The sequence below is a fragment of the Coloeus monedula genome (assembly GCF_965178545.1).
Source record: "Coloeus monedula genome assembly, chromosome: Z".
NCBI classification, from domain to species: Eukaryota; Metazoa; Chordata; class Aves; order Passeriformes; family Corvidae; genus Coloeus; species Coloeus monedula.
Window position 1 is genome coordinate 57644575 of NC_138822.1, and position 27541 is coordinate 57672115.

Consider the following 27541-nt stretch of genomic DNA (forward strand, 5'->3'; position numbering starts at 1 on the left):
CCTTTGCTTCCAGGGAAGGAGAAGGGCCTCTGTTTTTGTTTCTGAACGGCTCAACCTTAAAATTGTACCCCAAAAAACTTCAAGAGTGGACCCTTGAACACGGGAAAACCAATTGCTATCTGTGTGTGACCTTGAACAAGCTGCAAGTTGGGGGAAGGGACTCACATCGTGAGCAGAGAGACTTCTCTTCCTAAATGGACTGAACAATATTTGGAAGTGGGCGGCTGTCTCGTTGTGATAATGTTTCCATAGCACGAGCAAGAAGAGACTTCTCTTTCTAAATGGACTGAACCAGGTTATTATGGAAGTGGTAAACAGACTGAACATCTCAAGGGTTGTCTTTTTACATTGTCAGTGGGAGAAGGGAGGAAGGTGGGGGGAGGAGGAGAGTTCTGAAGGTGGTATAATTTTTTTTTTCCCTTCTTTTAGGTTTGTTAATAAACTTCTTTATACTCTTTCAAGTTTGGTGCCTGCTTTGCATTTCTCCTAATTCTTATCTCATAGCAGATAAACAGTAATGAGTATTTTGGACCAAACCCCTACACTAAATTGGTGTTTCTGCCCGGTTACAAACCAAACCCGCGACAGATGCACCATAGGCATAGTACTAATTAAAATCTCTGTTTTCATTAATATAAATTAATGGTGATGAATATGACAATTGTTCATTCTTCAAAGCAGCTGCAACAGATCTTGAAAGATGATATACTCAGAAAACTAAACAAGCTTTTGTATGCCCTCACTAATAGAACAGCAGTTTTAAAGTGTTGAGTGGCTGTACCTTAGAGATTACTTTATTGCTTTGAGTCTTTCTAGTCTGCAGACTGTTCTGGAAAAAAAAAATTTATGGATGGTATTTGGGTTGATTTTTCCATTAGCAAATAAGTTTGGTAAAGAGATCCAGAGTTGGATTAATAAGAGCTGTTCACAGAAACCCTGAACACACTTTTCTCAGCATAATCCTATTAAACTTTTCCTCTTACATTTGGCATATCTCATGCAAACTATCTAAAAAGGGGTTTCAAGAACTGTAATTAAGTGCAGCTTTCACTGAGGAGCTAGTTTCAAGGAAAATAATTTTGGAGTAGGGATAGCCAGGTTTGGTGGGATCTTTCATTTTGTGGTGGGGTGTTCCTCTGTGGTTTAAAAAAAAAAAATGCAGTTGAGTTATAAATTGTTATAAATGTTATATTTAACCTTGTCAGTGTTTATATTGACACAATGGCCTCTGGCCTCTTACCAGTCAACCTGTGTTCTGATGTTTCCTCTCTGCTTTCCCCAGTCCTGGTTTATTCATTTTCTGGTAAAGAGTCACTTCCCTCAACCACTCTCCTGCTTACAGAGGGCTGGTTGCATGGAAACAGAAGAACTGTCAACATAAAAGCAGGTGCTGAGTATCAGGACCACTTGTTCATACAGCAAAACTTTAAGGACTATTTTTTAAGGTAGCCTCACAGTCTGTAGAGGATTGCATACATCATTATGTTCTTGTTATCATTTCCATTATTATCAATTTCTTTATCCATTTAAGTGGATTTAAGGCATGTAAGAGGCTGACAGCTCTGGAAACAAGCTCTGTAGATACTCATATACAGATCTCTCTCAGTCCTCGGTGAGTGAAAATGCAGTAATAGAACAGAGGAGAGTCTGTGTGCCTGCTCAGCCACTCCAGTGAAGCTATCCATCCCCAATATTAATTTTTGTGCTTGTGGTTTATTTATCTTTAGGGTAAATTCTTTTTCTCTGGTAAATACTGGTTGCTCTTTAGGGCACCTAGTAGTCTCACTGTTTAACGCTTTTCAATGAACATATTTCCCAGCTTTTGGTAAACAGTCTGTAGAAATAATTTGGAGTGGAAAGCAGTAGATCCTTGGAACAGACGCAGTTCTTGTTGAACTGTAGTCGTCAGCTTTCACCATGATTTTTGGCAGTGTCAAAAAAGGAGCTAAGAAAGAAAGCAGCTCTATTCTTCTGTGCTCCCTTTAAATCCTGATTCTCAAACATGATAAATTCCATTTCCTGTACTCACTGTAGCCTTAAATTGGGAGTAATTATGTCTCATTTGGATTTTCAGTGAATGGAATGCTGAGTTTTTTCTGTTGTAAGAATCACTGGAAAAGATATACAGAAATTTAAGGCCACAGGGGATTATGTCACTTATTCTCCTCTGACCTCCAGCATAACACAGGCCAAAGAACATCACTGTGTGATTTCTTCATCAGGTCCACAGATTGAAATGTTGTCAAACAACAGAAAATTTTGCTGAAATTAACAGAAAATTAATTTCTTTTCTGTCTTGACATAATGAAAATTTTTTCCCAGTGAAGAAAATAAAGCAGTTGAGAGAGAATCCAGAGACACTGTGCCATCTTCATCCTTCAGGGTTTTCAAGACCAGGCAGAATAAAGCCCTGAGCAATCTGATCTGACAGGATGTTGACTTCCCAAAATCAGTGCTAGCCTTAATTATCCTGTGATTCTTAATTCTAATTTCAGCACTGCCAGGCTGCCTAACGAACTAGAAGAGCTAAATTGATTAAAACCTGATTAAGCAATTTAAGAAACCACAGTTCAGCATTTGAAGGAAGTACAAAATCACTGTTAAGCTTTGAGAGCTTTTATATAGGATGATTTAAAAAGTTATTTATGTAGTCAAATGACCTAGTTATGGCTGATCAAAATTTAGAAAATACTTTAAAATATTTAAAGCCTAGGACTTCAGCTGAAAAATTGATGTATCTTTATAAATACACTGGCTATTCCATATTTGATTAGTAAATTTGGGTAGCTAGCAGCTTCAGTTTTTGCACATAGCATGTGTGTGATGCTACTTCCAAAAGAGGAGCCCACTATGTCACCACAATGCACCTACAAAAGCAGACCAAGATTCTGGAGGGCCCTTGTTGATATGATTCAAGTTTTTCTGTGGTTTCCTAATACTATTGTGGTATGGGTTTTTGTATTTCTATCCAGTAATACTGGTTACTGCTTGGGGCTCTTTTCTGCAGCAGCAGGAGAGCAGATGAGACTAGTGGATGTGAATAGACTCTGCTCAACTACTTTTACTGAGCAAAGCTTTCTTCACAATACAGCCTGTAGAAATGTGGGGAGAGTGTTTGACATCACTGACCTTTTCTTACAGTTATCTCTGTCTTATTCCTGTCCCAAAGTATGAGGAGGTATCCATGGTGTGGGCACAGTCGAGTTTGCTGGCATTGCCTGTGTATACTTTTTCTTCATTTTTCTGCAGGTGTTGCAACTGCATTATCTAGGAACTGCCATTGTTTCATGCACACCCATCCCACAATAAAAAATATACAGTCTTTATAGCTGGTACGTTTCCTTCTTTTTAAGACAAGGCCTTTGCCAAGGACCAAAGGGAGGGGTCAGATTGCTGGCTGTTAACTGGTAATTCAGTCGCCCAGTGCTGGATGCATATAGCTGTAGGCTACCACCTGAAGACTAATGTAAACTCCAAACAATCCTTTCTGCTTGATGCTTACACCTGTCACACTATTGATGAATTTGGTCTATAGAAGGGTTTTGTTTCGTAAAGCTTATCTGCTTGCCCCTGTTGCTGCCCTTTCTTGATGTATGTCAGGGGGTCATCAGCTGCCCCAGATATATGGTAAAAATCATCAGAATGAAGTGTGGTCTTAAAGGCATGAAAATAAAATAATTTAGTCCTAATTTGTTTAAAGTATAATCTCAATTTGACTTTACTGTTGAGTGGCTGGAGTGCCACTTAGTGTGGTGCTATGGATGTGCTTGCCAATAGCTTTGAATTAATCTTTGTGTCAATGAATTAAAGAAAATTCTGCAAGACACACACTGTTCTATGGCTATAGCTTTTTTCCAGTCATTAAACTTTATGAATTCTGTGCGTATATGTATGTTACAGCAGCAGCACAGTTATCCTCTTAGAGAGTTTGGTGTCTTAAAATATTAGTCCTTGGAAAATATCAGGTAGATATTTTACTACGAGATTACACATCTGAGCTTCCTCCTTCTCACACCTTTTTCTTGCCCCTGTGGCTCAGGATCTAACAGGTGATTCTAAGTAAACTATACTGGCAGAAAACCTAGCATACTTCGAGAGTATCATCACAGAAGATTGATGAAAATTGCATTCAGTCCATCTGGATGGTGAGTGATGCAGTTTTACTAGAAGCTAGCTATCTGGTCTTCTTAGCATTGCATTACTTTCTTGCTGACTGATTATATCTTGGTGAAATTTGATTCCCCATTTGTATCTGATATCTAAAATGCCTTGATTAGTTTAGGTATTCTACTTATACAAGAATGGGGACTGAAGCTTGGGAATAGTCTAGACAGTCCTCAAGCCATATCACTGTTATCCTTTCCACATGCCTTCCTCAGTGTACCCCCTTGGTCTGTTGCTAGATGTACCATTTGAGGTACGTAAAGGTCCACTGCCAGCTCAGACATATGAGTTAACCCATTCTTGGGTCTAGTTCTGATGATGAAAGAAAATATGTTGTGAGAAATGAGACAACTCTTAAAAAGATTAATTTATTGAAAACAGGAAAAAAATGAAAAATTACAGAAATCAGAAAAATATAAAAATTTGGGATCCTATGGCTCGGTAGATGGTATGCCCCAGGAGCGCAGGGATTTGAGATCTTCTGGCTGAGACAGCACTAGACCTCTGGTAGAGAAAAAAACTTGCAGTGCTGGGTTGACTTAAAAAAATTACTAAAAGCCCCTTAAAAGGGGTAAGGCTTTTAATGCCCAGCACCGATGTCACCCACAGCTAGTCTGGAGAGAGCAAGAGGGGAAAAGAGAAGAGGGCCCGCCTCTCGGCTTCGTCCTTTTTATAGGTTTTGCTCCGCCCCCAATCCGCCCACAGCCCGCCCCTTCGGTCCAAGGCGATTGGTGCTTTCCCTTTGATGGATCATCTCTGTCCACCAATGGCTCATCGTTGTCAAGGGGGGTGGGATCAGTTAGAGATAAGGGAAAACAATACCTTCATTAAAATTCAGGTATTCAGGTGCCCATGGAACTTGCCTGCAGAGTAATGGCTCTGCAGCTAGAAATAGCTGCTGGCTATCAAGACTGGGTGGGGGGGTTTTGGCCTTGGAATCAAAATGCAAGTGAAACACCTACAAAAAGTATTAAAATACATCCAACACACCTCAGAACACTTGTAAAAGTATACAGTAAACACAGGAAAGGTAACTCTTATGGTGTACCAGTGGTTTGTAGCTTGAAAAGGGGCAAGTTTGTGATTTTTAACTGGGAAAATTTTAACTGGGAAGGGTGCAACTCTATTAATAAATTTTAAACAAATAGAAACACTGATAATGGAATTGGATTTTTGTACCTGGGCTGATGGGTTAATTGTAACATTCAATTTAAAAATAATTAACTCAAAATTAATTATTTAAATCACTTAATATGCAAAGACCAAGCACAAATAGGGATTTCATGTATGACAATGTGCAGTAGAAATTAAGTGCAAATATATTAATATATTCTCTGCTTTTGCATGAGAAGGGTTTGGCACTGCTGGTATGAAGGAATGCTGTCTCACCTGGAGAATGTGACTAGGAGTCTTATGCCTTGTGTAATGTGTTTTCAGTATTATGACAGTCATTAAGGGCTAAAAAGCACTTTTGCTAACAGACTAAAAAGCAGGTCTCAGTGGTTTTCTGCCTCCATTCATCACTTCTCCAACTCGGGGGGAAAAAGAAAAGACATCAACTTAAGAGGCTGAATGAATGGTGGTGGAGGGAGAACTTGTGAGGTGAGGGATGTGTTAGCTGGCTGTGCAAAGGTTTCAGGATCTCGACTCACTCTAATGCTGGTTTTGAAGGAAGAAAGAAGTACAGAACACCTGCTAGAAGTGGTGTCGCATGTGGGAACTGGGGTGGTCTGTCCAGTAGCTGCCATCTCCCTTGTTCTTGAGGAATTCAGCTTTCCAGCACATTATCATTACATACATTGTGGGACACTACTTAAATCAGTCTCTCAGAGAATCAGCAACGAGATTCTCAGAGAAACACAATTTCTACCCTAACTGATCTTGTGACCTCTTCTCTTTACCCACCTTCACAGCACAGCTGATGTCTACAGTGTTTAAGTCTATGGCTTGCCGGGATTGAGCTTCTGACCAACTGAAAAAGTGTGGGAAATGTGATGACCTTGAACATGCTTTGCCTTGGAAAGTGGGTTTTTGTGAACTGAGTACTCTGCATTCTGCAGTGGTGTGTGAATTCCTTCCCCTGATGAACAAGGAGAATAGCACTTTCTGTGAAACCTTATAAAAGAGACTTTTTGTCACAGGCTGCAAGGCAGAATGTGTGTAGGAGAAGAATTTACATACCGTAATGACTTTGCTGGTTCATTGTTTGGAACACAAAATAAAATTCACAGGAATCAGTTTTCTTAGTGACTACTTTTTTCATATGTTTTTTTGTTATGTTGAACTTGTTTCAGCTCAGAGATGTTGTAGAAAATTCATGGTAGTCCCTACTTTGAGAAATGTGTTTTCATCCTTAAGCTCAGTCTTCTGAGGACAATACTGGTACTTTGGGGCATGTTTTATGCAGAATCTGGCCAAGGGAAGAGATGTATGTCAGGGGGTTATCAGATATATGGTAACAATCATCAGAATGAAGCGTGGTCTTAGAGGCATGAAAATAAAATAATTTAGTCCTAATTTGTTTAAAGTATAATCTCAATTTGACTTCACTGTTGAGTGGCTGGAGTGCCCACTTGGTGTGGTTCTAAGGGAGCTTCTGGAAGGCCTAAATCCAGGAGATCTTTGCTTCAGCCAGAAACATCAATACTATCTTTAAGTTTGTCCATCCTCTTTCAAATAGAACTTGGGCCTTCTAAATTCATGTAGAGTATGTAAATAGTGCAAAATCAGAAACTTTAGGAGGGGGGAAACTTAGCAGTTGTTTTTAAATGAGGTTCTCATGTCTTTTATAGGTATTTTTTTGAGGAAAGTCAAATATATATGTAGAAAATACATGGTTAAAAAAAATGTTGTGTGGATAAAAGCCATATGTGAGCCTTTGTGTCAAAAATGGTGTGGCCAGTAGGACCAGGGCAGTGATCTTCCCCCCATGCTTGGCACTGGTGAGGCCCACCTTGAATCCTGTGCCCAGTTCTGGGCCCCTCACTACAAGGACATTGAAGGGTTGGAGTGACTCCAGAGAAGGGCAACAAGGCTAGTGAAGGGTCTGGAGTATAGGTCTTATATAGAGTGGCTGAGGGAGCTGGGCGTGTTTAGTCTGGAGAAAAAGAGGCTGAGAGGGGCATTGCTGTCTGCAGCCACCTGACAGGAGATTGTAGCCAGGTGGGGGTCAGCCTCTCCTCCCAGGTGATCAGCGACTGGACAAGAGGAAATAGCCTCCTGTTTTGCCAGGAGGAATTTTGATTGAATACTGGGAAAAACTTCTCCATGAAAAGCATTGTTAAGCATTGGAACAGGCTGCCTAGAGAACTGGTTGAGTCATCTGGAGATATTTAAAAGATATGTAGATGTCATGTAGGCACATGTCTTAATGATGGAGTTGGCAGTGTTATGTTTACGGTACAACTCAAGGGTCTTTTCAAACCTAAAGAATTCCATGATTCTGTTATCTTTAAACACAAAATCAAGAATTACATACTCAGATAACCTGAAATATTTGTCAGCACAGTGTTCATTCTGATAATTCCACAGAGAAAGCTATCAATTTTTTTTAACATGATTATTTATAAGTGTGATTAAGCCACTTGTGTGTTTACTATTAAAAGATAACTGTATTAGTAAATTTCTGTGCCTAGCTCTGCAGAAGTTCTCTGCCTTGAGGAGCTTTATGTGCTCATAGAAAAAAAAAGTCATCAAGAGATTAGTGGAAGAAAAACTATCTCCAGAGAAAAACTGTTTAGTATGTCTCCTGCTAGAATAGATTTTTCTCCGTCGTATTAGTTTGGCCAGTGTTTCCAGCTGAACACTCACTGGTAGTGCTGCACATGACATGTCTAATCCTTGTCCACATGACTGCATCTTACATATTTCTTTTCTTCATGAGAGTGTTTGCATGTGTTAAGGCCATACCAAAAAAGATAAAGGTGGGGATGGTGGTGGTCGTTCTGGAGGGAGTTTATTTCAAAGACTCTGAGTGTCTTCCCTATAGCTCTGTGGTTGTTGAATTCACTATTTTTGTCGTATGTGGGCCACTGTAGTCCCTCATGCAGAGGATTTTCAATACTCTGTTCCTTAGATACTCAGTACTTTGGGGTAAACAACTTGAAGTCTTGACTATGATGTGGTCTTGAAAATGATAGCTGTATTTCTTCTAGTGTATTGATTATTAAGGGTTGTGAGAGGCCTGGAACCTCAACAGATAACTTTAAGTAGGAAGGACAACAGTGTCCTTTTTTTAGAAAAATGTAAGTGGATGCAACACTGAATACATATAAGGTTCCTTGGGAGGTAGAGGAGAAGAAAAAAGCAGAAGTCAGTCTTGCACCATTGCCAGTCTTTGGACTGTTACGGACAATATTCATTTTGTTAGAACAACTTTTTTACAGTACGCACAACCCTCCTGCGTATTCACTGTCCTTTTGTCCTCAGCAAAGGGACTCAAGGCTTGCTGTATATGTTCTGAAAGACAGTGATAGAATAATTCAGCCATTCATTAAAATAGAACAGATTTAAGCTTATGTGCTACATTCAGGAAAAGTTGAATAACTCTTGAAAGCAGGTTCACGTCATCATTGGCTCGCTACAGGAGAGGAGCTTGTTCATGCCTTTGTTATAGCTGCCAAACTATTAGCACCACACAGGATTCACAGCTGGTGCTGTGTATGCAAATTCTAGTGACACCTCTGTAAAACATGTTTCTTCATTTAATGTTCCAGTAATGAACAAGGCATGTTTAAATGAATAATTTTTTCCTGTCAAAAACGGGGTTTGAGCATAGAATTGTTCATATTAGCTGGTTGTACTGTAATACTCCCAAGGCATGTTTTCTATAATATGTTTGCTAATGGAAACTTCAGAAAGTAAACAGCACAAAAGTTTTTGAAGTATGCATAGGTCCACACTGAATGGTAGAAAATAAAGTAACTGAAACCACAAGAACAACTCAACAAAAATGGAAACTCGCCAACTTACGCTCCATACTTCAATAAGGCAAATGTGTACCCTGATTCTAGCATGGAAATTTGTTATGTGCTGGAGGACTGCCTGACTTCAGAAAACCTAAACAAAACTTAGAAGCTTTGGTAGGTTATTCCTCCGGTGTTTCTATGGGTCTATCCAAGAAAGTGTAAAATGTTCTCTTACACCTTTTTAATGCCCTGGAAAAATCAAAGCAGAAGCCTTGGATTTTCAGAGCTGCAATGCAAACACTTCTATAAATATGACCAATATAAGGCATAGGTAGGTGGTGAGTGTTAGTTAGTGGTGAGTCCTTGATAATTGTGAGTTGTGTTTCTCAGTCCACTGCTGCAGCCCTTTCTATGTGACTTGCTTGCTTGCTCCTTAAACAACCATCCTGTGGCTGTTCATGGGAGGTGTACAATTTTACAGATTCGTGGGGTTTAAGCCGTGTAGAACTTCATCTGCAGTCTCCAATCTGCCCATAAGTTACCTCTATGCAGAGCTGTTACCCCCATGGAAATCTACTTTCTATTTGACTGTTGGAATTGCATAGATATACAACAGAATCTGGAATTTAATCATTCTCTTTCATTCTCTTTTTAACACTGTAACTGTGACTGTAAGCTGAGCAGTTTTGACTGAAACCCATCAGCAAACACATTGCAGAAACTGCTTGCAGTGAAATAGGAAACAAAATGTGCATCCTGCATATGCCTTTTGGCATTCAAAGCCAGAAGATGAAGGCCAATCTTATAAATGTATCTGTGACAGGGCAAGTGCTTGAACTGCAAACAGATCTGCTGAGTAAAAGAAATAATGTGAATTGTTACCTTCTCTGTTACCTTCTGCAAGCCACATAGATAGGTCTGCATAAGCTGTCTTGAAGCAGCAAACTTGCCTTCTCCTACACTGATGTTCAATGTAGGCTCTGTGTGCCTAAGCAGTGACTGAGAGATGCCAGGCAACTGTTGTTATGCTGTAACTCACAACAGTGACAGGCTCCCCAGAGAAAGGCTCTGCAGCCTGACAGTCATTCTTGGGCTGAGTCATAAGCTCTGTGTCACAGGAATAAACAACCCTTATAGTACAAATTCTTCAGTTATACTGCCACAAAACTTGCATGTGTATCTTATGGACTGTGGAAATATAAAATAATTTTCAGTACCTGATACCGTTTATATGAAACCCTGAGTCATTACACAATTTTAGGTTACACATTAAACCTAAAAGAATTGTTTACAAGTAGAGAAAAACCACAAAATCAAAGGCCTAAATTGTTCCCTTTTCCCTGAAGACTAGCACAAGATGCTGTCCAGCAGATGATTTACCACAGCAATTTGTTCCTCCATGTGCAAATGGATATAGGAATTTCCTAGGAACACAGATGTCTGTAGTATTTCATGTGTCTCCCTTTCCAGAAGTTTGCTTCACTTGGAAAATCCTCTGAGTCATGCTTAGGCAATCCTTGGAATAGGGGGTATATATGATACCTGTTCAGTGACTGTTTCGTGTGACTAAGCAGAAAAAAACACTTGCAGGAAATGCAAAGATTAGAAAAGACCTGAGAAATGCTCAGAGCATCTCAGCAACAATATGGAGTGAAGCAGGCTTTACCAACAGTGCTGACACAGGGGATTTTTTATTTCTTTCCATCTCACATTGAATCATGTCTACGGACTTCAGGCAGGCAGTGCCATTTCATATGCTTGAAAATATACAGTGGAAACTTGTATTTCCTTCTCATAATGTGAATCAGTGGCACTTTGACTCATTTAGAAACAAAAGCATGGTTGCTGAGAAATCAGCAAGAATCAGAGATAATCAAAAAGGGAATAATCAAAGTTAACTAATAGTTGGAAGGGAAAAGGGAGGAAATGAACAGCATGTCTTTGAAAGACTATCCTCTCATCTGGATATGGAAGGAAGTATCTTTTCTTTTAAAAAGCTGATGTTCAGGTGAACTGAGAAATATTATAGTTTAGCAATAAATATATACTGTCAACATTAGCATGGTGAAATAATGGTGATTGTTGTTTGTACAGCATTGACTCTAACCAGCCTTAACAGAAAAAACTCGGTCCCCTAATAGGCAAATCCTTAAAGCTGGCTATAGCACTCAGCAGCAGAAACATGTCCAAACCACATGCTGGTTGACATAATATCTTTTAGAAAAGTGCCAATGAATATTTAGTCAATATTATAACAATACATCTGTTTAGAATTTATATACTTTAAAATTAGTTGCATACCATGACTGCCTTTCTTTTGGATTTTTAGGGCTTGGGTTTTTTTAATGAGATGTAGTTGTTCAAGAACCTTATAAGGCATGGTAAATGTTTCACTTGTCAAATTGAAGACCAAATCTCAGGTACTCAAAGTAGTCTACATACGTTACAAGTAGCTGTTCAGGTAGGAAATTCTGAGTAAAAATTGTTTTTCTTGAATTGCGCAGTGGTTCGTTTATGAATCCAGAAATAAATCACAAACACATGGTAATGTCAGTGATTCCAAGTGTACTGTTGATCTGTTCCTAAACTCCTAGGTCTCTATATGCATTTAGAATAAAGAGAATGAAAATGGAAAGGTTTTAGAAAGACTCACAATCCCTTGCATTCCTAGCCATCCAAGAGAATGCTTGATGAAGTTTCTGGGGGAATTAAAGTTGTAGATCAAGCAGAAAGTTTTTGCCTAGCTGTTTGTTTACTCAGTACCTAAAAGATTACACTGCCTTGAATGTTTGGTTCCAGATCCCTGGCTTTTAAACACACAGTCTGCAGGATTAAGGCTGTAAAGGTCAAAGCAAGGGTCCATTCAGCCAAACAGGGGACGTTCATTGGAGAAGAATGTAAGAAAAGGGAAAGATGCTATTTCCCAGTTTCCAGCAGTCCAAATGTCAGAGATTGTCTAAGAGGAGTCAGAATATTCTCTGACCTGGGAGATTCTGGAAAGAATGAAAATCTCACAAATGACAATCTTACTGTTTTATATCTCCATGGTGACTCCCTGATCTATGCATTTCAATTTTCTACTGGTTTGGGCTGCATTGAGAATTTCTGCCCATGAATTTTCCTGACAAAGAAAAGAGCAGTTGAAAGTTTGAACTGAAGATGAATCTTTCTCTTCTTCTTTAAAGTGAAAGCAAGAGATCTAAGATTTTTTTTTTTTTTTAATTGACACTTGCAATTTCTTTAAATACTTTATAAATTGTCTTTGGACAGGCATATGTCACAGTAGCAGTCACACCCAGACCCAAAATTTTTGAGTAAAAAACAATGCAACATTTCAGGTTATGTTGTTACTGGAGCTGATTGGGTATCAGTTAACTAACAAGAAACATTTTTGCCACAAAGATCGCAGACATTTGTTAATGTCCCAAGGCATGGCAAAAGGTGTAAAGAAACTGGGAAAAAAAAAAAAAAAAAAAAAAAAAGGTACAATCATATAATTGTGTTCTGAGAAACCAACAGCAGAAAAAGAAAAAAAGGAAAAAAACCCAAACACAACTGAAGATTGTTGATTCAAAGAAACTAGGGTTATTCACTTGTGGACATTTACCACCAGCGTTGTGACAAAGTTTTAGTTTTGCATAGTTTGTGCCTCCTGCAGATAATTGGGTTGCAGGACACTGAGGATGTCTTTCTAAAGATTCAGCTGCTTGCATGTGAACTGAGAAGTTTTACAGTAAGGCAAGCAATGATGTATATATTCAAGATGAAAAAATCATTACGTGGAATATAGCTTTAGTTAAAATGAAGGTTTTCTTTGTTAATCTCTCCTGTCATCTGCCCAAGCTTACCCTAGCATGTCTCCCATTATAAGGCCTCAGCTGCTAAAACACACAAAACTTCTTTTCATTCCATTTACAGTATGTCTTAACAGTTCCTCTTTAAATAAACTTTAAAAATATTTTAATTCTCAAAGTGAATGTTGGTGACAGCAGGACCTTCCTTGATTTTTTTGAGCAGGGTTTTCTGTATGTGTGGTTTTATAGGGCTAATTAACAAAAGCTATATTTGTTGTATCAGCATCCTGTTTTGTTGGTAGTGCAATATCCCCTGACATTTTTTATTATCATGATGCCTTTTCCTGGTCTTAAAATCAAGAGTCATACATGGTTAGATGGGGAAAAAGGGATTTTACCTTGGTATTTATTTTAAGGATCCTTAGGTGTACACGTCCAGGTCATGTGCATCAAAATGCACCCTACCGAAATGCCCACCCCAAACGATCAGGTATAACATTATAGGTTTTACTAATTAGCATATCTATCAAAGATTCCCCAATGAGAGGCTCAAGTGAGCCCCCCCTCCCCAAGGAACCTTCCCCTGGATGGTTCTATCTTGGTTTACAGGATGTGTTCTGGAGAGGACCTTGGGGTCTGGGGCACACTGATCCCTAACTACGAAGCTTCTAAAATGCTTCGTCTCTTAGCTTGACAAACAAGTCCAAGAATGTAGGCAAAAAGCACTAGGAATACAGAAGTTGTAAAAAGGTATAACAGGGGTATAAAAGAAAAGGCAAAAAATCTTTATGGCATCAATCAGGCTAGGTTTCATAAATGTAGGGAAAACAGAATCAGGCTCTAAATGTCATTGACTTTCAGTGAGATTTTTGAATCTAGAATCTGAATCTTTTATAAAACTTTCCTGAGACAGGCTGATTCTATATGGTGTAACTGGGAGAATTAAACTAATGATTTCTGTCATTGGAAGTATTTCAGAGTGAATAGGCCAAAACAAAGAAATAGATTAAAAAACCCAAGCAGTTCTTTTCACAGCTGCAGTTTGTAATCACTGCTTAGACAAAACTGTCCTAAAGGTCACAGAAAATTTCTTGAACAAGTGGGATCCTCAGACATACACTAGTACTATTGTAGTACACCAAACCCTGTTTATGGGATGTGTAGCATGGGATAACAAAACTGGATTTCTGCTTTGACAAAAAGTATTGTGTCAGGCAGCTGCAGAAGTCATGGAAAAAAAAATTACAGCCACCTCTGAAAGCTGTTTCAACTCTTGGTTTATCCTGCAGTTAAACCCATAAAAGCTCACTGGAAATAGCAAATTTGAACTACACCTCCTTTCAGCATCATGGGTATATATAGCTATGGAGGCCACAAAAGGATTTAAATGTCTTATTAAAATACTGTTCCTTTAGAGAATTCAGAGTCCCCATTTCTTTTAATAGTTTGACTTTTGGAATATTACAGTTTTGAACTGAACAAGATCTTTTCAGTCTTACTGCATGTTACATATTGTGATAATGTAAACTGTCACCTGTTAAATTTCTGGCCCCAGACTACAAGATGGATATTTACAAATGTTTCCTCTGATAACTAGCTTTCAGTCTTCCAGCAATGAAGAAACAAACTGTCCAGTGTCAAAGTCATATTCTGCCTTCACCAAGGTACCTGGCTGAGCATGTACTGAATCTGTTTCCAGTCTCTAGGCTGTGCTGTTGGATGGAAGTGCAAGTGTGTGTGCATTTCTCTCTCTGTGTTGGGGAAGAAATTGCTCTGTGAACCTGTCAAGGTACCTGTAATCTGTAGTGTTTGGTCTAGGTCTGGTACCTAAGTTACTCTGTCAAAGTACTCCTGTAGCTGTACAACTCCAGATGGGAGTTGCACAGTACAGCTCCAGGATGGTTGATGGGAGCAGGCCTCCTCACCTCCTAAAGTGATCGCGTTTAAATCACACCCTAGCAGCTCTGGTGTAAACATGCTCCTTAAAGGCTGTGAGTGCAGCATGGTAAGACAGTGAGCTCTCTGGCACTGATCCTCGCATTTGGAGCTGTACTGGACAAAATTAGAGAGTCACAGAATACTTCATGCCGGAAAAGTCCTCTTGAGATCATCTGGTCCAACTTCCCTGCTCAAAGCAGGGCCATGTAGAGCAGATTGTCCAGTCCATGGATGGAGACTCCACAACCTTTCTGGGCAACCTGTCGCAGTCCTCAACCATCTTCAGAGCAGAAAATTGTTTTGTTGTGGTCAGGTAGTATTTCACGTCTTAATCTGTGCCGGTTGTCTCTTGTCCTGCGAGCTGGTCTGTGGAGAAGAATCTGCCCCCTCATCTTCATTCCCTCTCATCAGGTATTCATACACATAGGTAAGATCCCCAGAGTTGTCTGTTTGCAAAGTGAAGAGTCCTGCCTCTGAGCCTCTCTACATATGAGAGGTGTTCTAATCCCTTCATTCATTATCTTTGGGGCCCTGCACTTGGCACAGTTCAGTTCTTCTTTCTTCTACTGAGGAGCCCAGAACTGGACCGAGCACTCAGGTGCAGCGTCACCAGGGCTGAGTAGGAGGACAGATCACCTCCTTTGACCTGCTGCTAGTGTTCTTCTTAATGCAGCCAAGGATGCTGTTGGCATTTTTCATCCTGAGAGCATACTGTTCACCGGTGGTCATCTTGTCTGCCAGAACCCAAATGTCCTCAGCAAAGCAGCTTTCCAGCCACTCAGCTGCCAGAATGTACTCGTGCCTTAGTTGTTCCTCCCCAGAAGCAATACTGTGCACTTACCTGTGCTGAACTTGATAAGATTTCTCTGCCTATTTTTCCAACCTATTTAGGTCCCTCTGAACAGTACTGCACCCATATGATTTATCAGTCACTCCTCCCAGCTTTGTGTCATCTGCAAACTTCCTGAGAGTGTACTCTGACCCAGTATCCCAGGTCATCAGTGGAAAGGTTAAACTGTACTGTCCCCACTATTGAGCTTTGACATACACAGGTACTGACTTGCCTCCAACTGGATTTCAAGCCACTGGTAGTAACTCTTTGGTCCCAGTAGCTCAGCCTGTTTTCAGTCCATGTCACTGTCCACTTTTCTAACCCACACTTTGTCAGCTTGTCTGTGATGGCAGAGATACAATGACTTCACTGGAATCAAATTTAAGAACATCAGCTGCTCTCCCCATTTTATCTGCCTAGCTAGTGACCACATTGTAAAAGCCACCAGGTTGGGCAAGTGTGTTTTCCCCTCATAAATACATGCTGACTACTCTCAATAAACTTCTTGTCCTTCATGTATTTGAAGATGTGTTTCAGGAAGATTTTTTCCCAACAGCTTCCCAGAGACTGAGGTGAGGCTGTGTGTCCTGGAGTTCTCCACATTTCCAATTCACCCGTCTTGAAGATAGAAGTGATCTTTGCTTTCTCCCTGTTTCTAGGAACGTCCCTCAATCACTGTGACCTTTCAAAGGTAATCAAGAGTGGCCTTGAAGTAACAGTTCCCTCAGCCCTTTTGGGCACATCCCTTCAGGCCCCATGGATGTATGCATGTCAAATATGCTTAACCTTCCCCTCAGTCAGTTCTCCTCCACTGAGGGTAATTATTCTTTTTTCCATGCTTTCCCTCTGGTCTTAGAGGCCTTGAATTTCTAAAGGCTAATCTTATTAGTTAAGACTGAGCCTAGGAGGTCTCTGACTTTTCTGTATCATTTGTCACCAGTTCCCATGCTCCATTCAGCAGCAGACCCATATTTTCCTTTGTTTTTCTTTTGCTGTTTGTATACTTGTAAAATCCTTTATTGTTGCTGTTCACATACCTTCCAAGATTCAGCTTCTGTTAGGAGCAATACGCTCATTGCACATCCATGCAGGCCTCCTGGAAGATTTTCCTGCTTGATTTCATACTTAGCTGGACAGACCTTCCTTGAGCTCTGGGAGGTGATCCTTGCATATCAGCTAGCCCTACTGGAACCTTCTTCTCCACAGGATTTTATCCCAGGGCATTCTTCCAAGCAGAGCCCCAAAGAGATGGAAATGGCTTTTTGTGTAATCCAAGGCTGTGGTCTTGATTTTTGCCTTCCTATCTCCTTTTAGGATCTGCCGTCCACCACTTTATAGTCACTGCAGCCAAGGCAGCCTCTAACTTTCATGTTTCCCAACAGTTCTTCCACCTTCTTTAAGTATCAGACTTGGCTGAGCACCTTTCCTTCTTGGCTTCTCCACTGTGTGTTCCGGGAGGTCGCAATGCACTCAAGAAGTATCCTAGATTACTTGAGTCCTGCTGGACTGTCCTTCCAGGAGATCTGAAGGGAGTTAAGGCTCCCCTTGAGGACCAGAGGTTGTGACTTCTAAACTTCTGCTTGTTTGCTGAAGGCGTTATCTACTTTTTCCTGAGCGGGCAAGCTGTAGTACATTCCCACCGTAACAGTGCCCATGTTGGTCTGCCCACTAATCTCAATGAGAAGCTCTTCACTGACTCCTGTCCTGTCCCAAGGCAGAGCAGTGTGCATTTCAAATGCACTCATGCAGCAGGTCACTCCCCATATCACCATGCCTGCCTCTCCTTCTTTAAAAGCCTGCATCCCTTCATTGCAGCCTGATAACCATTCCATCAATGTTTATAATGTGGTCACTTAGAACAAGTGTTACAATTTCTGATGTACATGTAACTGCATTTTCAATGGCATTTTGTGGTGTAACCCTGAATCTGACCCTGCCAAAATGTTCTCTGCTGTATCTGGTGGATGTCAGCCCCCTTTTTCCAAAACCCTTTGAGGCAGTAAAACTGACAGTTGCTGGGAGACAAAGGCAGGTGGCTCTAGGAAGGGATAACAGAAGGTGTGGCAAGCAAAATACATTTCTGTAAAACCTCTGAGTGTAGCTACTTATACACACTTACTTGTTCAGAAAATACATTTGGATGATATGTCTTGTAAGCAAAGAAAAAAAGATAGGGTGGAAATACAGATTATGAATCAAATCACAGATAAATTTTATATTATTTAAAACTGAAAATTACCTTCACTGTAGTGTGGCTGACTACAAAAACTAGAATACTGACAATCAGACTTACTAGTTTCAGATTATTTTTGCTTTTCTTTTTCTTTATAGTATTTTCTTCTTGAATAAAACAAATAGTATCTTGTTTATATTTTCTGTCTTCTTGGCTGCTATATGTTCCCAGCATTCTCCTTTATAATGTATATATTCATCTGGTCAACATTTATTCAGTCAGATAGGTATTTAAAGCTGTTATCTTCCACCACCAATTCTGTTACCAATGACTAAAGTTTTGATTAACAACCTGTTTGTCAGAATATGATCCCAAAAAGGCAAGTAGTTTGTCTTCCTGGGGGAACTTCCAATACTCTTTTAAGAGCAAATGTACACTGCTTTCTTTTTTAAACTTCCTATTGTTAATTCTTGTTGACTGAGATAGACAAAGAAATGAGTGTGAGGCCGCTCACCTGCAGACCCCAGCCACTAATTCAACCAACCAGCCTCTGCAGGCTTTGGCAGATGGATCTTTGTTAGTACTGCACCTTTAATGGCCCCTTTCCCCTTGTTGGCCAGGGACAAGCTGTAAAATTACCTAATGGTACTTAAAGATACTTACTAAACTTATCATCTGCATACCACATTTGAACTGCACACAGTACTTTTTTTCTAATGTGATTATTACAAGAGAGATAGCCACAAAGCTTCCAATTTGTGTTTCACTTGCTTTTTAACATGTAGCAGGTTCAGTTTGTAACTGGGCAGAAGCACCAATTAAAGTGTAGTGGTTTGGTCCAAAATACTCACCACTCACCCATTTACCCTCTGTGAGACAAGAACTAGGAGAAAGCAAAGCAGGCACAAAACTTAAAAGAATAAAAAGAAGTTAATAATTAACAGACCTAAAAGAAAGGGAAAAAAAATCAGACCACACCTTCAGAACACTTCTCCTCCCCCCACCTTTCTCCCTTCTCCCACTGACAGTGTAAAAAGACAGCCTTTGAGATGTTCAGTCAGTTTACCTCTTCCATAATAACCAGTTCACTTAGGGAGAGGAGTCTCTCTTGCTCATGCTATGGAGACATCTCCACAAGAAGTTCTCTTCATGGCTTCAGTGTCACAGCCAGACAGCCGCCCGGGTTGGTTCTCTGCTCGCATGTGAGAGTCCCTTCCCCCAACTTGCAGCTTTCCCCACAACTGCTTTCAAGGGTTCAATCTTGAGCTACTGGGGTACCATTTTAAGGTTGAGCTGTTCAAAAACAAAGGTTCTCTTCACCCATCTCTGGGAGCATCTTCATCTCTAGAAATAGAGGCCCTCCCCCTTTCCTGGGAGCAAAAAGGGTCCCCATCATCTTCATCTCTAGGACTATCTCTGGGAGCATCTCTAAGAACAGAGGTCTTCTCCTTCCAATTGGAGCAAGAGTCCTCATCACTTCCATCTCTCCCTGTTCAAACTTCTCATCAAATTACAGCTGCTTCAGCGTTTGCTTATTCCAGCACAGGTGCTTTTGCTCACAAGTAGAGTTTGAACGCTCCACCCCCCCCCCCCCCATGCTTTCATGCAATTACAACAGGTACTCTGATATATCATAATCTATCACCACCATAGCTTTAAACAGAATTTCAGCTTCTAATAATCTCTTCTTTCTCCTCCCTCAGGTTTTCAGCTCTTCTTTCTTTATTTAATGTCTGCAGGCTTCATCCATTCTGAAGGAAACTTACAGCACTAAAAGGGTTAATCTCACCCGGGCCTTGCAGCTGGAATTTCGCTTATCGCTGCTGGTCACAGGATCTTTGCTGGACAGTGGGGCACCTTCAGCTGAATCTTGGCTGCACTGGAAGGGGGGGGCGGGGGGTGGGGGGGAACCAGGCCACGCCGTCTGCACGTAACAGGGCAGTGGGGGGGCCACGGGTGGAACAGGGCCGCACGGCTCCAGGATGGCTGTGTCCTGGCCTGGCCCCGCTGGCCTGCATGGGTTGAGCCCAGTTACCTGTCCCAAGGGCGAAAGTAAGAGAGCTTCCCAGGGTTTGTCCATTCTTAAATGAGGACCACAGAGGCAGTCAAAATTTTTAAGTGGCTTAAAAAATTGCCAGTATTCAAACTAGCCAGTTGATAGGTTCTGTTAGGTCACAGAGGAAGCTGTAAGCACCTCTTTGCAAGAAAATCACTTCCGCAGCTATGCTCACCCTTTTTTTTTTTTAGCAGAAGCATGAAACTCTCTTAGTGTTTACTTTTAATGTTGGTGGTCTCAAAGGAAACAGAAAAGCTTGGAGTAGCTTTTAAATTCTCAGAAATTACTAATGATTTAATCATGTGACTATGTGCATGACAGAAACACAAGGTTCTTTCGATAAGCCTTGCACTGGATGCTGGGAATGTTTAAGAGGCAGCACATGATTCAGGGCAATGGACAATCTCAATCTAAGGCCATATGCAGCATTATTTACTGCCCAAAGGAATAAAATAAAGGACAGGAGGAAAGTTTTAAGAGTTTTCTGTGATCTTGAAAGTGGGAGGAGATGTTTACAAAAGTCTCACACACTGAAGGCACCAGATTATTCATGGTGATGCAATACACCTGAGCACTAATTTGAAATAGCAGAAAATGGCTAAACTGCCAAATGAGTAACTGCCAAAGAAAGTCAAACAGGCCAAGGTGTTAAGAGTGGGTGAGCTAAAGGAATAAAGAGTAAGAACCCAGAGAATGCTGAAATTGATTGTGCTCAGCTTCAATAGCCACTGAAATTGGTCATCCAAGAATAATCTAAGCATTCGTGTTAGCTTTAGAGAAAGCTTTAGAGAAAGTTGCTCATCGAGCTTGGCTTGCTCAAGAAGAAAAAGGAGGTATTGTAGAGAAATGGCTGAGTGAACAGGGACATGTGTACATGCACAATCCAAGCTGTATTAGTGAACTGTCCTTGACTAGAGAAAAAAAAGAGGAGCAATGCTGATGTGGCAACCCAACAGGGTGCTGCAGAGGGGGATGCTGACCATAGAAAGAGAAAGACTTATGTTAGTTAGTCGTGTGCATATTAATCTGTAACCAATTGCTTGCTATTAAAGGCCGCGTGAACAGTAGCTGTAACCCAATAGTATGGAGCTTGCTTATGCGTGCTTGGAGAATTAGGGTATAACTATGGGTCTGACAATAGAATAAATGGAGTTCCATCATATCTCTTTGGGAAGCGTGGTTCATCCCGGCAGATCCCTGGCTATTCATAACCAGGCCACTGTTACCTGGCTGGGGAAGGGAGCACATGGAAAAGCCCCCCTGGGGCATCCAGGAGTGACTGTCAGCTCGTCAGGAATGCAGGGAAGTGGAGGGCAGGATGGGTGCCCCAAGGGTGACTGAAGCACTTGGCACTGGGAGGCCACTTGCCAGGGAGAGAACGGGGGACCCTGGTGTTAAGGACACCCACCCCTTCGAGATGCCACATTCCTCGGCATCCCACCGAGCCCTGTCCCCCAAAAAGGTATTGTGCCAGCCCTGGGGGTGCTGCAAAGGCCAGAAGAGCCCTCTACAAAGAGAGGTAACACGGCTTTGGGGCTCCCAGGCAGGGGGATGGGGTGTTAAAGCCCCCGGGCTCCTGATGAGCCCAGCCCCACCCAAGAGGGGTGTCATTACCGCGGGGGTCCCATGGAGAGGGGGTGTAATCACTACAGGAGGGTCTCAGAATTCGGGGGGTTGATGATCCTGAGTGTCCGGATGAGCCCTGACCCCCTAAACGGGGCTGCCACAGTTCTGCGAGTCCTACTGAGCCCGGGCTCCCCTCAGCAACGGGTGTGCCAGCCCTGGAGGTGCTGCAAAGTTCAGGAGCCCCTCTAAGAAAAGAGAGGATCCTGGCTGTGGGGGTCCCAGGGAGAGGGGTGCGATGTCACCACCCCAAGTGTCCCACGGGTCCTGCCTGCAAGCCCAGCATGCTCAGGAAAGAGGGTCCCGTGGAGGTCCAGGGCCATGCTGCTGCCAGCCCAGCACGCAGGAACAGCAGCCACGGGGCCAACGCTTGCCCACCTGTCCCTGGGGAAGTCACCACGCCCCACAAGGAAGCCATCACCTCAGCCCTGTCCCCTGCCAGCAGCTGCCCCTGTCCCCAAACCCCCAGCAGAGCCCTCCAGCCCGGCCTGGACACCCCACCAGCCCCGCATCGGGGGCTCCCACCCCTGCAGCAGCCTGGTGTGGGCAGCGAGAGCTCAGGACACGGCTTTGTTCTCCTGCAATAGGACTTTATTAACAGAGACTGCAGCAAACAATCCTAACAACGGACAAACTCAGAAATATTGATAACAACGAACACACAACTGTTCTTAACAGGAAACAAACACCAAAATATTTAGAACAGCGAACAAACGCAAAAATATTTGCAACGAACAAACGCAAAACCACTCTGAACAAGAACTACCACCCAAAGTCATCCCAACAAACCCCACCGAGCAGCCGAGGCGCATCCGCAGCCAAGGGAAGCCTTCCTCCGTTCCCAGCTCCAGCGCTGCCCCGACGGGGCTGAGAGACCCCCGGGCGCTCACAGGTCCCGCCCGCGGCTGAAGAGCGCCCGCCGGCCGCGCTCGCGGAGCCGCCTCTGCCCGCGGAACTCGCGCAGCTCCTCCTTGAACGCGGCGTGCCGCATGGGCCGGTAGTCCCGGGGCTCGCAGTGGCTCTGCAAGCCACGGCTCCGTCAGCCCCCGCAGCACAGCAGCCCCCGGCCCTGGAGATCCCCGCCCGTGGCGGCGAGGATGCTCAGAGCCACAGCTGCCCCTCCCCACCGCCGTGCGCCCCCGCCGCTTCTTCCCTCTCGGCACCGACCGCCTGCCACCGAGGGGACACGGGGACGGCACTCACCGGGAACTGAAAGAAGAACTCCCGGTAGCCGCCCTTCAACACGTACAGCTCGGGGTAGTGCAGCTGGGGGTACTCGTGGCAGCAGCGATCCCTCTCCCGCAGGAACTTGCACCTGTTCCACGGACAAAACGCACGGCATCACCCCCGTGCCGGGATCCGGGGCTGGCAGAGCCCTGCCTGCCCCCCCGGGCCATCACTCACATTTTGGGCCCCCGCTCAACAGAGAACTCGCAGTGGAAGATGACGATCACCCTCTTGCTGGCGTCCAGGGGCACAATGGGCTGCTCCAGCAGCAATTCCTCCACGTCCCGCTGCAGCGGCAGGTTGACAGCGCCCTGGCGAGGTAGAGAAGGCGCCTTTTCCCCCTCCGTCTCCCATTTCATTCTCTGCAGCGACTCAAGGACGCTGCCCCCAAGCCTCCCCCACCAGCACCGTCACCCGCCGTACTGGGACACCGTCACCCTCCTCCTCGCAGCTGCAAATCGACCTTTCAGGGGGTAGCTCGGCACTGCACAGGGGCTGCTCCACCCCACCGAGCGGCTCAGTGCCCTCCGGGGGGGGCTGCTCGACCCCTCGCCGTGGGCTCAGCACCTCTGAGGGTGCCTGGCCTTCGGACACCGCCTTTCCTCCGGGCCCCAGGGCCACGAGGGGCTTCTGACCTTGACGTGGCCCCCCTCGTACTCGTAGGGATAGCGGCAGTCCGCGACGATGCTGCTCTCGATGCAGCTGCTGAAGTGCCCCGTCAGCACCGCCGCCAGCTGCGGGGGGAGCGCGTCACCAAAGGGGGGGACACACGGGGGACAGGGGGAGAGCGGGCAGGCAGCCCCTCGGGGGGGCCGCGGAGGGGCTGCAGCCCCCTTACCGTCTCAGGGGAGATGTACTTCAGGCGCGGGTCCTTGCCCTCCACCGTCGGCAGGAGGTGAGGCTGGAACAGACAGGCTCTGGGCTCAGCCCCATTCCAAGGACACCTCCCAGGCCTGCAACCTGTCCCCCCAGCCCAGAAGCCCCCGAGCGGCCAGCTGTGCACCCGCGGGAGGGGAAGGGCCACATCGGCGGGGCTGTGCCACACGGGTGGACCAGAGGAGCGGCCATGGCGCTCTTCATCCACCGCAGGGATGCTGCAGGCTGGCAAGTCACGGCCCCAAGGCCCCGTGGCCCCAGGCAAGGGCCACCAGCTCGCTTTGGGCTCTCACAGCGCTGCGGGGCTCCAGCCACGGTCCCCGTTCCGAATGATGGGGGCACCCCCACACCTGTCCCATCCTCGTGGCCCTACCTTGGAGAAGTCCCCGATGAGCTCCTGGTCATCGTTGGCCAGCAGGTTCTCGATCTCCTCAAGCCGGGCGCACCGGGAAGGCTCCAGCCACGCTCCCTGCCGAGGCACCACCCAGAGACACCCCCAGATGTCAGCAGCGGCTCTGCCAGAGCCGGGCCGGGGCCCAGGCCCGCCAGGGACCGACTGGGTCTCACCCCACACCTTCCCCAGCAACCCACCGGTTCCACCGACGCCTCCTGGCCAGGGCTGCCGGCCACCCTCCTCTGCCGCTTGGCCTCGACAGGGCTGTCGCTGTCCGAGGGCTGTCCCCGCTTCAGGACGGGCCTGGGGACACTGCCCGGCTCCGAGGGCGAGCGGGACAGCTGCCGGCACTGGCTGCGCTTCCCCGGGCGCTGTGGGGAGAGCCCGCGCTGCTGCCTGGCGCTCTGGCAAGCCCCAGCACCAGCAGGGCAGCGGCCAAGGCTCCCACTCGCCCTGACCAAGACAAGCCCACAGTCTCTGGCCTGCTGCTGCTCACCAACCAGCGGCCCCACACCCCCCAGTGGAGGCTCCAAGAGGGGATTGTGGGGCTCTATCCACTTCCCAAAGGCGCCCACGTACCAGCTTTGCCTCCTCCTTCCTCATCACTGGCGTGGTCACCAGGTTCTCCTTCCCCTGGGGCACGGTGGCATCGCTCTGCCAGGGCAGCAGCTGGGGAGACTTGGGGCACGGGCAGAGGAGATCGTGAAATGGGCACAAGTCCTGCCAGCTGCTTCCCACCCGCAGGCAGGCACGGATCCCATACGCGAGCTCCATCCACCTCCCGGTGCCTTCCAGCTTTGCAGACGCACGGGGTGTCCCCGTGACCCCCCGGCCCGGCCATCTCCCACCTCCGCAGCTCTCCAGGCCACGCGGGGAGCTCGGAGCGGCAGCTCCCATGCGGGCAGCCCCGGCATCACCCATCGCTGCTGCCCTCCCGAGCCCTCCAGCCTCTCTCACCAGCAGTTCTGATGCGGCCCAGGGGCTCTTGGCAAGGGGCTCCCTCCTGGCGGTCCCATGGCTCCACTGGCCCGGCCTCTGCAGCTTCTTGGCCACAAAGCCCTCCTGCAGCGGCGGGGACACGGCGTCAGCACCCCTCTGTCCCCTCGCTGCCCCCCAGCTCTCGCTGCCCCCCTCACCTCATCCTCGGGCTCCCTCCGGCGCCGCCGCGCTCTGTCCCTGCGCTCCTGCAGCTGCGAGATGTCCTTCAGGACACGGCTGCCGTCCCGCTGCCACGGCTGTGGGACAGCCAGCGGTGAGAGGTGCGCACCAGCCCTGCCCCCTCTCCTGCCCCCATCCTCCTCGCCCCGGCTCGCCCAGGGACTCGGCAGGATCCTGCCTCGCTCTGCTCAGCCCTGCACAGCCTCCAGCACTCACCGGCAACGAGTGCATCCTCTGCCGAAGGAGCTTCCTTCTGCAAGAGCCGGCAGAAGAAAGGATCAATGACAGCAGGTGCCCTGGGCCGCTGAGTCCCACCCCTCTGCCATTGTCACCTCTGGCCCCCAGACCCTCACGGTGGGGTGAGACGCCCCCTCGCCCCCGGCGCTGTCACAGCTCCCCAAAGGGACCTGGGGCAAAACCACCTCCAGGCACTGAGGAAACACCAACGGCCTGAACGGCACCCCAGCAGGGGCACGGGGAACAGCCTGGCTTTTGGCTGTGGGACAGGGACAGCCTGGACACGGGGACTGCCCGGCATTCATGTCCTGCGGCAGGGACAGACCCCCTCCACTTACTCTTTGAGTGCTTTCCCAAAGGCCGGCATCGTTCTCTGGAAGCTGTGGGGAGGGCAGAGATGGGGTCAGTTGGGGTGGCATCCACGTCCCCGCCCAAGCAGCCCAGCTTGCCACCCCCCAGGCACAGACTGGGGCTCACAGCTGGATGCACAGCTCCCAGCAAGGCTTGAGACCGGGCCCTGCTGGGCGGGGGAGGGACAGGGGGTGTCCCCGGGAGGACACGGGCATGGGGCCGCTCACTTTTCCTGTGCGGCCGCGGGCTTCTGCTGCGTGGGGAAGCCCGGCTCCAGTCCTGCGGGAACAAGGCACTGGGCTACTTAGTAGCCCCGCTGTGGGGATCGGCCTCCTGCCCCCAGCCCGGGGCCCCGGGCACTTCGAGGCCGGGCACGGAGCCCCCCACCAGGAGGGTGCCAACGGCCCTGCGAGCACCGCTCCCCATGGAATGTCGCGTGTCCCCCGGAGCAGGCTGTCACCGCAGCGGTTCCCGGCTGAGCCCCGGGCAGCGCAGCTCTAGGCTCCCGCCCATCCCTCCCCACGAGCTCCCCCGCCTCGAGCCCCTCGCCAGCCCCTCGGCCAAGCCCTCCCGCCACATCCCTGTCCCCTTCAAACACCCTCTGCAGGACGCCAGGCCCGGGCAGCACCTGGGGACGGAGCAGCCCCATCCCTCACCTGCATCCGGGGGCTGGCAAGAGACCGAGTCGCGGCGACGGTCCGAGGCCACCGGCTGCGGGGACAGCGTGTGCCACAGCCGCGGCAGGGGCAGCCCCCCGTGGCGCCGCTTCGGGGTGTCCCGGTGCCTGCGGGCGGTCAGGACGGGGCAGGGTCAGCGCCCCGCTTGCCCCTCGCCCCTTCTTGCCCTGCCGGGCCGGGGCCAGGAGCTGCAGCAGGGGATCCCCAAAGCGTCCCAGCCCCCTTTGGCACGGCCCCGCCGCCGATCCCCGCGCGGAGCAGCCGTGTCACGTCGGGGCAGTCGCGCGTGCGGCGGGCGGCCAAAGCCACTGCCAGCCGCTGGCCCTCGGCCACCCCCTCACCTGGCGGGGCTCGCCGGGTCACCCTTGTCCAGCGGCGTGAGCGGGGCCGTGCCCGGCGAGGGCAGCGGGGAGATGGCCGCCAGCCCGGGCAGCCCGCGGCCGCCGCACAGTGACATGGCCCGGGCAGGAACCGAGCGAGCGAGCGAGCAACGATCGAGCTCCGGCAAGAGAGCGGCGCCAGGGGACAGGGGACAGGTGGCAAGAGATGATAGGAAGTCGGAGGTGCAAAGAGATAACAGGTGAGAGGTGATAAGAAGGGCCAAGAGGCGATAAGATGCGCTAAGTGGCGGTAAGAGGGGACGAGAGGTGACAGGCGACACCCGGCCCGCTCCCGTTCACAGTAACAGCAATAACAACAACAGCGGCGCCCGCAGCCAATGGCAAACCGCAGCCGGCACGAGGCGACGCCCCCAGCCAATGAGAGGTGGCGCTGGGCGCGAGGGGACGCCGCCAGCCAATGAGAGCGGCGGAGGGCGCGTGGGGGCGGAGCCTCAGCCAAAGGGGGCGGGGCCACATGAGGAAAGGGGCGTGGCCATCGCGGCAACGGGCGTGGTCAACGGGAAAGGGGCGTGGCCAGCCCCGTCCCCACGCCTGGCGTGGCCGGACCTTGTCACTGCAGGGGACACTCGGTCACCCCTGATGGCCCTCGAGTGTCACCTGCAGGGTACTAAAGTTATGACCTAACAGCACCCTGAGAACCAGGCCATGGCACTGAGGGCCACGTCCAGTGTTGAGAAAGCAGGGTTGAAACCTCGGAGGTTGGGTTTTTATTGGTGGAGTTTCTGGTTTCTAA

The 27541-nt window shown here is 46.9% G+C and overlaps 1 protein-coding gene across 1 annotated transcript; it reads right to left on the reverse strand.

Moving 5' to 3' along the window:
* Positions 1-22373: 22373 nt before the first annotated feature.
* On the reverse strand, positions 22374-26864 carry LOC309585155 (M-phase inducer phosphatase 2-like; the record flags this gene model as incomplete). Its single annotated transcript, XM_082301687.1, has 15 exons — positions 22374-22508; positions 22691-22802; positions 22892-23025; positions 23350-23448; positions 23553-23615; positions 23964-24059; positions 24182-24388; positions 24564-24662; positions 24942-25046; positions 25121-25219; positions 25359-25395; positions 25718-25759; positions 25958-26009; positions 26387-26514; positions 26749-26864. 15 exons carry the CDS (start codon positions 26862-26864, stop codon positions 22374-22376), a joined length of 1524 nt encoding a protein of 507 aa, XP_082157813.1.
* Between the last annotated feature and the right edge of the window lie 677 nt (positions 26865-27541).